The sequence below is a fragment of the Chaetodon trifascialis genome, chromosome 21 (assembly GCF_039877785.1).
Source record: "Chaetodon trifascialis isolate fChaTrf1 chromosome 21, fChaTrf1.hap1, whole genome shotgun sequence".
NCBI classification, from domain to species: Eukaryota; Metazoa; Chordata; class Actinopteri; order Chaetodontiformes; family Chaetodontidae; genus Chaetodon; species Chaetodon trifascialis.
The window spans coordinates 14,458,885-14,472,128 of NC_092076.1; the positions used below are offsets into that span (position 1 = coordinate 14,458,885).

General features: G+C 45.0%; 1 protein-coding gene across 2 annotated transcripts in view; it reads left to right on the plus strand.

Moving 5' to 3' along the window:
* The first annotated feature begins 551 nt into the window (after positions 1-551).
* The window catches only part of shisa9a (shisa family member 9a), a 48,826-nt gene continuing 36,133 nt past the window's right edge, over positions 552-13,244 (plus strand). The window contains exons 1-2 of one of the 2 annotated variants that reach the window (XM_070990079.1): positions 552-1,473; positions 2,228-2,262. In XM_070990079.1, the coding sequence (XP_070846180.1) occupies positions 959-1,473; positions 2,228-2,262 (550 nt within the window). In that variant the 5' untranslated portion in view covers positions 552-958. Of the gene's footprint in view, positions 1,474-2,227; positions 2,335-13,244 lie in introns of both variants that reach the window. The other variant, XM_070990078.1, reaches the window with a different exon arrangement.

Sequence of the window (13,244 nt, forward strand, 5' to 3'; positions counted from 1 at the left end):
AACAAATCTGTCATGCACTCTGTCCCTTGTTTTGAGGATTAATTCATCTTATTCTTTGGTTGTGTGTGTTGGTTAGGATGCATTTGAATTTAGGATCGGGACTTCATGAACATTGCTGCTTAAGAACCCTTTCTGTTTTCCAGAAAGTTCCCAGGGATCCAGCGCCTATGACGCCCTGGGGCCACATCTTTTGGTGAAGGGCTCTTTTCAATATCCATCCCCTGCTTTTAGAGGCTCTGCCAGCCACCGTCTATTGTGGCACATTAAGCTACTTGTGATTTGAGGATTTCTAAAACAATGGCAACCTACGACTGAAAATGCACAAAGTGGGAAATAAAAATGGGGGAAAAAGCTCCCACGCCTTTCCTCGACGACAAAGCATGCTAGTGCTGTGCGTATTCCGGGGCTTTTATCATAATATTTTACAACAAAGGCTCTCTCCTTCTCCCTCTCTCTCTCTTTCTGTCCTCAGCCCTCGCAGTCTCACTCCCTCCCCATGTTTCCCTCCTCCTCTCCTTTTGCGCACCAGGCTCTCCCACCCTCGCCTCTTCTATTCGCTCACTGCGCTCTCATCCTCTGTGCGGCTTGTGTCTCTGCCTACTCCTGTGCGTAAGAGCGCACCGATGGACATGTAGAGCGATGCACTCCTGAAAACGCCAAACCCGACGCTTGCAAATGCCTTTCAGAAAAGACGTTCCGATGCGCAGCAGAGAGCGCGCGCTGGAGAGCTGTTAGTCGAAGTCAAGTTCATCCCACGGAGATTGTTTTAATCCTGCGCGGTTTCCCCCCTTTTTTTGGATGATGATATGTTAATAAAGATGTTCATCAGCGCGGATGACGGTGCGTTGCTATTTGGATGTGTGTTTCTGGACTTTTCAGCATATCATGACCGTGCGCCCTTTTTCCTCTCTCCAAGTCTTTTCGTTTCTGCGTGAAGTTGAACGAAGGAGAAAGCACGATGAGAGGGAAATACTTTCTCTTGGGCTTCTTGTTGCTCAAACTTATGGCTCTTGTGTGCAAGGCTGACGGGGAGCCGGGACTGCTCGGAGGCTTCGTAATGATCGCCACCTCCAACGGCTCCAGGGAGGAGGAGAGCGTGTCCGAGGAGACCCCGCACACGGAGGACAAATGTCGGGGTTACTACGACGTGATGGGCCAGTGGGACCCGCCGTTCATCTGCAAAACGGGCAATTATCTGTACTGCTGCGGCACCTGTGGCTTCCGCTTCTGCTGCTCCTACAAACACTCGCGACTGGACCAGAGCACCTGTAAAAATTATGACACTCCGGTGTGGATGAAGACCGGACAGACCCCCTACAAAAAAATGAACAAGATGCACGACAGCACCAAAGACAAGACGAACTTAATTGTTTACATCATATGTGGAGTAGTGGCCATCATGGCTCTTGTGGGGATTTTCACCAAACTGGGGCTGGAGAAGGCGCACCGGCCTCAGAGAGAGAACATGTCCAGGTAAGCCCCCCCTCCTCTCTCCCCCCTTTCTCTCATCCCCGCGCTCTCTCACTGCTTCTCTCGGTGCGCTTGTTTACAAAGAGGCTTGCAGTAGTAGCCTACGCGCGCAGTGATCTGGAGCGCGCAACGTGTCGTTCTTTTCTTCATCTGCCTCTGTGCACAGTACATAATGGGAATACATAGGAGCACGGCAGCATAGCATTATTAAACTAGCATTTGCTTCACATGTATTAGGCATATTCTGTTTCACACACGGGCTGTGGTTTCTGGGCAACCAGAGCAACTTATGTCACCTTCTGTATTGAGACTCTTTATGATGTGCACGCTCTCTCCACTCCAGTCCATCTATCCATTGTGGTGTAGCATCACATTACGTGAGCTACTCTTCCCTCATCAGGCGGGGGCGGTTTCTTTCACTGGAGTAAGGCGGCATTGCGCTCCATTGTGTATCTGTCTGAGTGGAGATCAGTGAAAATGCTTTTATGCACCTTCACAGTGTAATCTGATAAGCACGAGAGCACAGTGTGTGCAGTGATGGCAGCAAAAACAGGACGAGTGAAATCTTTCTCATTCATCAGGGGATCCCAATGTTTTGCACTTTGCTGCACAGTTTCGTGAAAAGATGCTGGGCAGCAGCGGAGCCAGTGTGAATAATTAAATTATGCATGTTATGTACAGTTCCTCATGTCTGCACCCCTCATCCATCACCGCCTCTCTTGTCTCTCTCCCCTTCTCTCTTCTGTCTGTCTGACAGGGCCGTCGCCAGCGTGCTGCAGGGCGGGTGTCCAGGTGAGCAGTATCGGGGGGAGGAGGCCCTCGGGATGCATTCACAGCACTATGTTTCCAGGGCCACAAACCTCCGTGAGTTTTTTATTTATTTATTTTTATGTTCTGGGAGTTTTGGACAGCTCTTGGCCGGCCGTTGTGAACTGTGTGTATAACTTAAAGCAGCATATGGAGGTGTGGGTGGGGTGTGTGTCAGCGAAAAAAGCTGCTGATTTGAAGCGATGTGAATGTGTCCAGGTTGGTGTCAGAGGCCCTGATGAAGTCATCTGGAGGGATGTAAGTGTGTGCCAGTTAGGGATCAAGTCGCTCGAGTGTTTCAAACCAAACTCGTATCTGGTTGATGGTGCATAGTTGGAAAATCCTCAGAGATACGGCATAAGCACAGGGAGAACACACACATCCCTGCAGGCGTGTTCCTATTTTGTTTCAAATGACAGCATTGGGTTTTTGTTTTATCTCGCACCGGCCAGATATCCATCCATTTCATAACAGGCTCGAAAGAGAAGATCTGCCTGCCTTTTCTGCAGCTTTTCAAATCCAACCGGTTTTGTTCACCGTTTTATTTTGGTTCATGCCCACATGATATAATGAGAGAGAGAAAAGGGAAGTGGGTGTGTGTGTGTGAGTCGGTGAGGAAGTGGTGGTGGTAGTGACTTTGTGTGTGTGTAGGGGGATCGGGGGGGCTGGGAGTTTGAAGGGTGGTGTTGGTGGTGGTAGAATACAGAGTGTATGAATGCCATCTATTTCTGTTGTGTCCCGTGGGCTGCAACAGCACCGAGCTTCTTTTTGTTTTAACACCGGAGATCAAACAGATGAATGTACACAAAAACACACACACCAATGTGCAAAGGCCAGCGCATACAGTAGACACACATCACAAATACATGGAAATAGTCAGTAAACAGACTTCAGATTCCCTCAAAGCCAAACTGTGTTACTTGGGCCAAAACTAAAAGCAGATCACCATTGAGGATATGTTTGAGACACGTAGTGACTGCGCTCATGCTCGTCTTTTTAGAGGACTTTCTTCCCCTCGTTTCTTGTGCTACTGTCAGGCTACACATGAATGGCACCCTGTGCAAGAGCACCTGACTGCAGCTGAAATCTGCACATCAGAAAAACTGTATCTTGCCTTTTTGACTGCATTTCACACTTTTGGTGAACAGTAACTAAAATAATGAATGCATCTCACTAAGTTATTTAACCTGGTGTTGGGTTTTACAGTCCTAGTTTTAAGAGGACTGAAAAGTTTTGCCCGTTGGAGATTTTTTTTGGCCATTTTCCAGTGCAAATAAAGTGGCATCAAGAATTCGTGTTCCTATTGGAGCTTCGCTTTTGCTTGGGTTGAAAAAAGAACGATTTTTTGGTCCTAGACACAAGATTAAAAAGCCAATCTTGCCTCTTACAGCTTAGCTTTAACAGTTTCGTAAAAGCAGCAATAGTGTCCCCATTTTTTTCCTGCAGGTTACGGCTCCTTTTTGAAAACTTTACTCACAGTTCACAGTTCAAACCATCAACGGTGAGCAGGAGAGAAATTCTGGGATTTTTGGGAGCTGCCGAGTGCTGTAACAGACAGGAAGTGCACATGTAAGGAAGTGGTGGGGGGGTTGAGTAACTACTGTTTGCGAGAATGAGATAAATATGTAATCCTACAACAGCTCCCCTGGCTAACGACAAGGTGACATAACCCTACTCAGCGTGAAGCACTACGCCCACAGACTCTATCAACATCATGATGAGAGCACAGCTCACGGAAAGGAGGAAGGAAAGGTTGCATTAATTAAAATGGTGAAATTTGGGGGGGGGGGGGGTTCTCAGTCTCAAAAAAAAAAAGCGCTACCAAGAAAAGAGATAAATAACACCCTCAGTCTGGGTCTTCTTTCTGTCCTCACAGTGGGAGAGATGAGATAACGGGGTGACCTATCACCGGAGTGGAAGGAGGACACTGCTGTGAAATAGCGATATTATTTGCAATGTCGAACCTGCTCTGCTGACCCCTCTAATCCTCTGGCTTTTGGGTGATCATGTGGAATGTTATTAACCTCGGTGATCTGCCTGGATCCTCCCCTGACGGCAACCTGATTGGTTTACGGGGCCCTCAGAAGGCGAAGGAGACGATTCATCACCGGGCGTGGGGAGGGGGTGGTTGGAGAGGAGAGGAATTAGATATGGATTTGCTGGATATGGACATGTTATTCTTATTTCAAATGATTAGCGGAAGATAAATAGGCTGGAAAGGGTGAGATGATTCTTCATGAAGAGCGCCGTTGTTAATGCAATGGATGGACGAGGAAGGCAGGAAAAGTGTGAAGAGGGAGGCAATTGTAATGTACAGATAAGTGCTCGGGTTTAAAGGGTCAGTGTACGTGTGCACAAGCAGGTGCAAACAAAGGGAGTTTGCTCAGATAAAGTGCACGATTGTGCTGGAAAATCTATTTTTAGTGCAAACCATGTATTGATTATAGCTTATGGCCAGATTGCCCTATTACCGGTATCAATTAATCTGGTCTGGCAGGTCTTGACTCCTTGTATAGGAGGAGAAAATTACTTTGGGGCATCATGTCAGTCAAAGAATGTTATTTGTTTGCAAAGGAATCACCGATGACCACATTTCCTTTATCGTTTATGCACTTTATTCATTCAGAGGTTTAAAAAAAAAAAACATGTGATACTCCTACCCTCAATGCAGGCTTTGCTGTGTCTTGATAATTTGTAGTCATTATCACATGCGCCATACAAGTGAGAAACACACAGCATCAATTAGTAATACAGAAGCCCGAGGTTGGTGTTTGTTATGTCGTGGGCCCCTGTGCGTATCCAGCAGGGCCCTCCCTTAAACCGACTGCATATTAAAAATGGACATTTTGGTTGCTTTGTGAACCAGAACCATGCCAGCCCACCAATCCCCGAGTGGGCCGGCTGGCAGACTTTCATGTCATCTCAGAACCCCGAGACTTTGTTTGAATCCTTAAAAGGCTGAAAATCCCACGTCTCTTCACTTTCAGCATCAAAGAGCTGAGGAGAGAAAGAAGGGAGGGATGGAGAAAGAGGGGAAAGTGAGAGTGGTGTGAGGAGAGAAGGCAGTGCCACTTGAGGAGCCAAAAGATCCAAGTGGCAACACCCAGTCTGATGGCAGCGACCATTTTTGGGGGTCTGAAGGACAACAGGGCTTAGCATCTGTCATATGCTCTGGATGCTCTTGGATTGTCTGGAAAGTCTGGAAACATCTTGAGCCTCTGCCGCTTCATTCAGGGTGACCTTAACTGCTGCTTTTGGCACTAGAAACTGGAAGTCTTGAGGTTCCTTAAGTGTAAGTGACAAGCAGTGGCAGCTAATCTCATTGTTGCTACACTTACTGTAATCTAATGAAGAAGCTAGTCTTGAAATTTAATTGGCAAATAGTCTTTATCCTCGTGAATTATAACACTGAACACTTCCTCCAGACAAATATTGTACTTCTCAGTCCTGCAATTGTCATTTTGGGTATCACACTAAAGAGCTTTAGGTGGGCAGCACTATTAGTTTTATTAAGACAAAACACACACAGCTACACACACACACTTGCACGCATACGCTGCACTCTGTATTCACAACCCAATTCACCATTTGCTGGCTTAATTACCTCCCCAGCAGTTATAATCTTTTCCTAAACATTCTGAGATGGGAAGGATGAAATTTTAATAGGTAATTGCTTCTGAGATTGCACAGGCACGAGAAAAGGCCCTGTCTGCAAAACACTCCTGCTCCGCCTCGTGAGTGCGCCTGTGTGTACAAGTGCGTGTGTGTGGGTGAAGATGCATGCGTGCGGCAGTGTGTAAGTGTGCGTTTGTGCACGGCGCAGGCCTGTCAGGAGGAGCTGTGCATATCCTTCGTTAAAAGTAGGTGACTGTGTGACCTTGTCTTCCCAGCTGTCATCTGAGCCTTCAGTGTGTCACATCTGATTGCAGAGTGTCAGAGCGGAAAGAGGAGCTCCAGCTAGTGAACCTACACACCGCGGCACAGACCATAGAAACAAGCAAAGAGACGCTGTGAAAGAGGAAAATGACAGAGCTGGAGGTAGTTATCTGTGAGGCGTCACTCCAGCTCCGGCTCTGTTTGAAGCTCAGCTTCTGTCCTCTTGTTCAAACAGGAAAGAGAGTAGGTGAAGCTGAGGTTCCATCCCTCTTTCAGGCTCACAGCTTGACGGAGTGACAGTAAAGCTTCTGCTATATCTACAGCTAGTTTTCTTTCATCCACAGCATTGAGGGAAATGTTTGTTTCGTTCATTTTTTTATTGATTTACTGTTGTTCACACTGCCTATTTATAAAAAAGCCAAGACTTATCCTGCACCCAAAACTGAAACAGGCACTATTAACAAATTTAGTGAGCATTTGCATATATGCAATACATGCATGCATACATTATGCTTATTCACTGGCTTGCCAAGAGTTATATGAAAAGACTGATGCCCTTTCATATCCGTATGCTAAACATGAAGTTGCAGCCGGCAGGCGGTTAGCTTACCGTAAAGAGTAGAAGTGGGGAAACAGTTAGCATGTCATTTATTACAATCCATACAAAAAACTTGAAAGAAAGCAAGTCGTGGTTTTATGCTGGTTATGTGCAAGGTTATTTTGGGTTGGATAAACCCACATAATTCCCTATAAAACCAGTTTGTCATGTTTACATTTAGTTTTTGTATGGATTAAATAACAAGATCTAACATTTTGGATTAATTTTCACAGAGCCAGGCTAGCCGTTTCCCATTGCTAAGCTAAGATAAGCATTTCTCCCTAAATGTCGCACTGTTCTTTTAAGAAAAACACAGACCCGACATCTGTGACATCACAAGTTTCTGAGAAGGCGTTTTGATGCCCGGCTTCAGTACTTGCCACCATCTTGATAGCTGATTGTACCCATAGGACTCAAATAAGGGCAACAAGGGGGAGAGACTTCAGGTGAGGAAAGCAAGAAACAAACAACTCAGATTGAGAGTTATCGCCTGAGACACCTGCCAGTCAAGACAAACATGCTGCAAAGGAGGCTTTGCTTTGTTCTTAATGAACTATTACTTTCAAAATTGCCACCAAACACATTAAACTGTTTAATAAACAAACAAAATTAAACCAGCTGTTGAGACCCAAATGCCAAAACCAAGAGACTACATCAGTGAGACTGCAGTTCACATAATTGACTTAAGCTGTTCATAATAGATTTGCTGCAGTCTTTGGCACAATTGATCTTTTCTGCTGGCTGTCAGATATCAACATCTGCCTATTCATAACACCTTGGATTAAAGTTGATTTAGCTTGTTTCAATAACAAGGAACAAATCACCCTGCTTTCTTCATGGGCTCATGCATTGTTCTCATCATACCAAAGATGTAATTCAGGGCACAGTGAGCAACAAGGTAAAAAGACAGTAAGTCACAGGCTGAGATTGTCAGAAAGTGTGTCCTCCTCCTCTCCAGTGCCTCATTCCTGCATCCTCTCTCTGCCTAATTATCTTAATGTGAGGCCCCTCCGTAGCCCAGGGACGCCATTAGACTCGTATTTATTGGGGCTCTGGGGTGGCACAGTCTGCAAGCACAGACCAGCGGCAGACATCCACTCAGTTTAGGCACAAAAGGAGGCCAGCCAGGGAGGTGACAATGCAGCCAGGGAAGGGGGAGACTGGGGGAGACTAGGACTGTGGAGAAAAGAAGTGTGATTTCTCCTTAACTTAATATCTGAAATCCTAAAGAAGCAGCTGTGCCATGCTCCTGTTACTGAGCATTAGTGTCTATGTGAAAGACAACAGGCACTCAATCTGTGGAAGCAGTATTTCGATGGGCAGGTGAGTGGTCTAATGCATGCGGCCCATCCTTCTCTGTCCTTAGTGTTTTGCATCACCCGGTGTGTAATTTCCCATCCTTGTCATTGTGGTGCTTTAATAAAAGAGGCAATAGGGACAGTGAATATCTTAACTTCTAATCAGCCAACCGCCCCTCCTTCCCTCGCCCTCCTCGCGAATATTAATCAGTTCATCTACTCCCAGGAAGTCACATCTTACATTTGACAGGTCATTACATCTCTGACTGTGCACATGTCCAGGTCTATGTTCAATTACCTGTTCATCATACATGCCCATGCATGTGCGTGCGTGCATTTGTCAAGCACATGGCCTGTGGTGCACTTCAGTCAAATCCTGAGCATAATAGCATCTCCATCTATCTTAGTCTACTTCAGTCTTATTTACATTTAACTATCAGTAATGATACCACATTCGCAGGCAGTCATGGAATAAGCAGACAGACTCCCCATCTGTATGTTTGAACAGGTGGTTATCACCACTGGTTTCTAATTAACTGCTACACTGACTCTCCTTAATCGACTATTCAAATTAATGAGTCAAGCCTTTTGCAAATATTAGGATTATTTTCTGTCATATGAATTCAAACAAAACTTTAATTATTACTGAAGATAACGCCAAGATAACGCCACAGTCTTTAAGTCTTGGGTTTTGTTTGCAATTCTGGCTCTGTTTAAGTTTTGAGAGGCACTTGGCTCAATGCATGCATTATATTTGTCACTGCAGAAGGGGAGCTATTGAGAAAACAGCTATGTTCCTTTTAGCAATAACAAGCTCACAGTCTGTCAGACATACAGCGTGGCAAGCTGAATCTCATAGTGGCATTATAAGTCTATTTAGGCCTCCTAACATGTAGCTGTGTGAAATCCTCTGTAATCTGCAGCTTTTGTCACACAGTTTTCCTTTTATGCATTTTCTAACAGGAACATAGAGCTCTAATCCTCTTTATTGCTGACAATAATAGTACATATATATTCCTGCTACTTCCCAACAGTGTTCCAGCTGCATTCTCATAGTATTCACAGAGGGAGGCTCTCCTCTTATACAGTGATTCCCAACTTGGAGTACTGGTAGCCCAGGACATACCTCTGCAGTTGCCAGGCAGTATGTGGAAAGATTGTGGAGTAGATTATTAAAATTTGAAAGAAAGAAAAAAGACAGGTTTCAGTCAAAAATATAAAAAAATATATGGGTTCTGATTGAGAGTGTGTTAAAACAAGTTAGCAAGCAAGCAGATATGTCTAAAGAGTTGGTTAAAAGTAAATTAAGTACAGTACAGTATGGATAAATTGTTGAAATAGCTAAAAGCAACAGGTGATTTTAGGGTGGATGAGGGGGTATGCCATCCCTCTTGTTAACCTGCCATCTCTGCTCTCCATAGTAGCAGAGAGGGTGCAGGCATTTGAACCTGGCTCTGGAGTATCATCATGAGTCCGTGGTGCTGTCCGTGGTGCTGAAGTAGCAGACTGATTTGTAATCGTGCCTTTTTCTCTCAGTCTCTTCTGTCAGCTTCGCCTTGGATCTAAAATATTCTCTAAATGATATACTATAAATACTCAGGTCTATGTAGGGTTAGGGTTAACTTTAGGGGGCAGGCGGTGCTCCCATTGAGCCATCCCTAATATCCCACCTAACTGGCTAAAAGTCATGGAGAAACAGTTGAGCTAGTTAGCTAAAAGTAAATCTTTAAATGTCTCGCTCATGTCACTTTCAGCACAAACCTACACAATGACAACTTTATGAAAAAATAATGTAACAATTTTGACATTTATATAGTTAATAGTGTTAAATAGCATCTATTTTAAAAACACCTCCTATGACCACATTTTGTTGAGTTGATGAAGGGGGTCTTCAGTTCGTCTGACAGAGCTGTGGTCCATCTAAAATACTGGTAACCCCTGGAGCACAGTTCATCTCATCGCACCTCTTGTGTTCGTGGAGCTGAGTGTCGGCCAGTCTCCTCTCCATGTGTGTATTTTGAAAGTCTTGGCTCTGAAAGAGAACAGTCTGTTTTGGATGCAACAGCCAAAGTAAGATCACGTCCCATGTCCCTAAGGTGCTGGATGCTTTTTTCTTTGCTCCTCCATATGCACACGCATGCATATGGACACCACGAGGAACCCGCACGTGTACACACTCCATATACACACATGCATTCTGTCCCAGGCCTGTGTTTCACATGGCCCGGGGGCAGGCAGCAGATTTGCTTGGCTGGCTGAACGATGCCACCAGCGATGATAAGTCACAGGCAGCTCATACTGGGAGCGCATTTGTGAAACCCCTCCATCCCCATGCACCATGTATAGCAGCCCTCCCCATGCAAACACACACCGATCCCCAAACTCAGGGCGGCGGTCTTGGGAGAGCAAGCTCCACCTCTTGCTCTCTCTTTCGCCCGCGGGCTTCAGTATGGCCTGGCTCGCTCATCGCCCTGCCCTGAGGAGGTAGGAACACATTGGCAGCCTTCCCGCCACTCACCCTCCCACCCTCGTACTTACATATGGACACACACAAACACTGACACACACAAACTCTTGGATGGGCTTACAGCCCCCGTCCCCACCACCCTCCATCCTGCTGGACGTTGGCCCATGGATAGGGGACATGTGGCTGGGTGAAATGCGTCACGATGCTGGGCTCTCACTCCGACAGATCTTGTGCCTGTCTGCCTGCCTGCAAATTCCCAGCCTGGAACGACTCACAAAAACAGAGAAGGAGTTTTGTTTTGCACCCGTCTGATTGCAGCATTCGCCCTGCTCTCAGCTCCCGTCGGCTTCTGGCCACTGTTGCCTTCTCTGTTGGCACGTCTTGTCTCCTATGGCGGGAGCTAGTTACAGAATTAGTTCGTCTTTATACTTCTGGTATTGTTTTTGTTGCGGTTTCTAGATTACACTCTCACCATTTTCCCCAGAGAGGAGCGTGTGTTTCTGTCTGTAGCCATCTGCAGTATATATATGCAACAGGTTTAGAAGGCACTAATAAACATACAGACTCATATTATTACATTGCGTATAGTTGTGAGATTGGGAATGAGTACAAATAAACAACAAATGTCCTTCCTTGGAGGATTTAAATGAGGAGATCAGATATTTTTTTTTTGTTTTTGTTTCAGGACCTTTTCCTTCAGGAAAGGTCGGATGTTGTCTTTTTTATTTGGCCCACATATAACCTGACACTGTTAGTGAAAGCTTCACACGGGCAGCCCAGGACCACCTCAGATTCAAAGAAGAGAGTCAAGGAGAAGACACTAATTGAATACATAATGCCCCCAAATCTTTTATCTGACCCGCTCAAAACTGCAGGAAGACAGCTGACGTCAACGTAAATTAACAGCAGTTACAATGGAAACCCAAACAGTGGCAGTAAAGGAAAGGTTTGACATATTGCAAGATTCACTTACGTGCTCTTTTGTCATGAGTTAAATGAGAAAAATCCTGTGCAAATTGTTATTTTTACACTTCAGTTTTTGAAAGAATTAAACAAATGAGATATATCACATTAATTAGGGATCTTTAAAAGTGCTGGTTGGTGGGTGCTGTTAGCTTCAGACAGAGCCAGGCTAGCTGTTTCCCCCTTTTTCCAGCCTTGATGCTAAGCCAAGCTAACCACGTGGTGGCTGTAGCTTCATAGTGTAGTGGTATCAACCTTCTCATCTAATCCTCGGCAAGAAAGCAAATAGCAACATTTCCCAAAATGTCAACATATTTTAGTATCAATCCATCCAATCCAAGTATCCAGTCCTGCAATATAATCTACTTGAACTCTGTATGCTCATAAACTTTTAGCTGCACCATAACATGTGTAAATACAAAACACTATAATTTAGCTGTTTATGTTTGTCGCTTGCAGCTGCGGTTGCACACATTGGTCCTGAGAGAAACTAAAGTGATGGCCTGGTAGAAGTAATGTGGCTAAGAACAAGTGTAAATCATCTGATAATGCACATCATAAAAAAGTCTGGGAGGCGAAAGAAAAAAAAAAAGCTCTTCCTGTATCATATCATTTCCTGCTGAGGTGAACTTGAGCAAGATAATAAATGCAGGTGTGCTGGGAAGCTCCAAAGTCTGTGTGCCACAGAGAAATCTGAAGCACAAGTTTAAAAACGCCAGACATGCCATCAATCCTTCCTGAATACACAACTAAGATGTGCAAATGAGATATTTCAAAGCCACCAAATCTGAAACCCTCCATGCCAAAAGCACTCTCTTGTTGGTCTGGTGAACCCGTTGGAAATATGGATCCTTTTCCTGCCTGCTCATTGGCTACTGTTTGGCCTCGTGCGTTTATGCAAATGCACCATTTCAGTATCGTCTCATCAGATCACAGGCAGCAGCATGGCACTGTATGCACAAAGCAACTTAATGAGCTTCATAATCCCAACAGGCCTTACCTTATTGGAAAATCAGAGAGCATGTTAATTTAGTTGGATGCCCTGTAATATATTATATACAGGAAGTAACACTGTGTCGATGATGATGCATTCAAGTTTTATCTCGCTCTATTATTGTGTGTATGTAACAGACAATGCAGATTTAATACTTCCCTTGAGCGACTACCCCACAGCCTACAATCATACAACTCCATAAGTCTTTGCACATAACCATCTCCAATCACACAAGAAAAAAGTGCATCTTCACTACAGAAAGATGGCAATTGCATCGAGAGCTAAAGTGGACAGAGGAATAGGAATTGTAGAGAAGACTAACAGACAGGCATCCAGAGGGAGAGGTACCTTTAGATGTCAACGTCAACCTCAACAGCAGGCAGCGATTGAATCAGTCCCCCTCAGGAATCTTGGGAAATGGAAGCAGAGGGGATCTGAAAGTGCCTTTTCTCCCTCCTATTCTGATATACGGAGCCTGACAGAGAGTAGTCGCACATGCCAAGTCTGAACGATAGAGACGGCGAGAGAGAGAGAGAGAGAGAAATAAAGTGAAGGTACAAAAATGAGACGGGCTGAGTGCAAGAGGAGGACGAAAGATGAGAAAAAGAAGATTGTGAAAAAGGAGGAAAGGCTGGAGCCGAGAGTGTTTGCTGAAAGATGCAGTGAGGAAATCTATACTGAGACCATCGATCTTTCTGGCCACTCTTGAAGGAAGACACAGCGCAGATAGGATTCAGAAGAAGCTCCCTGTTGCTATTCGCCTTCGAGCAC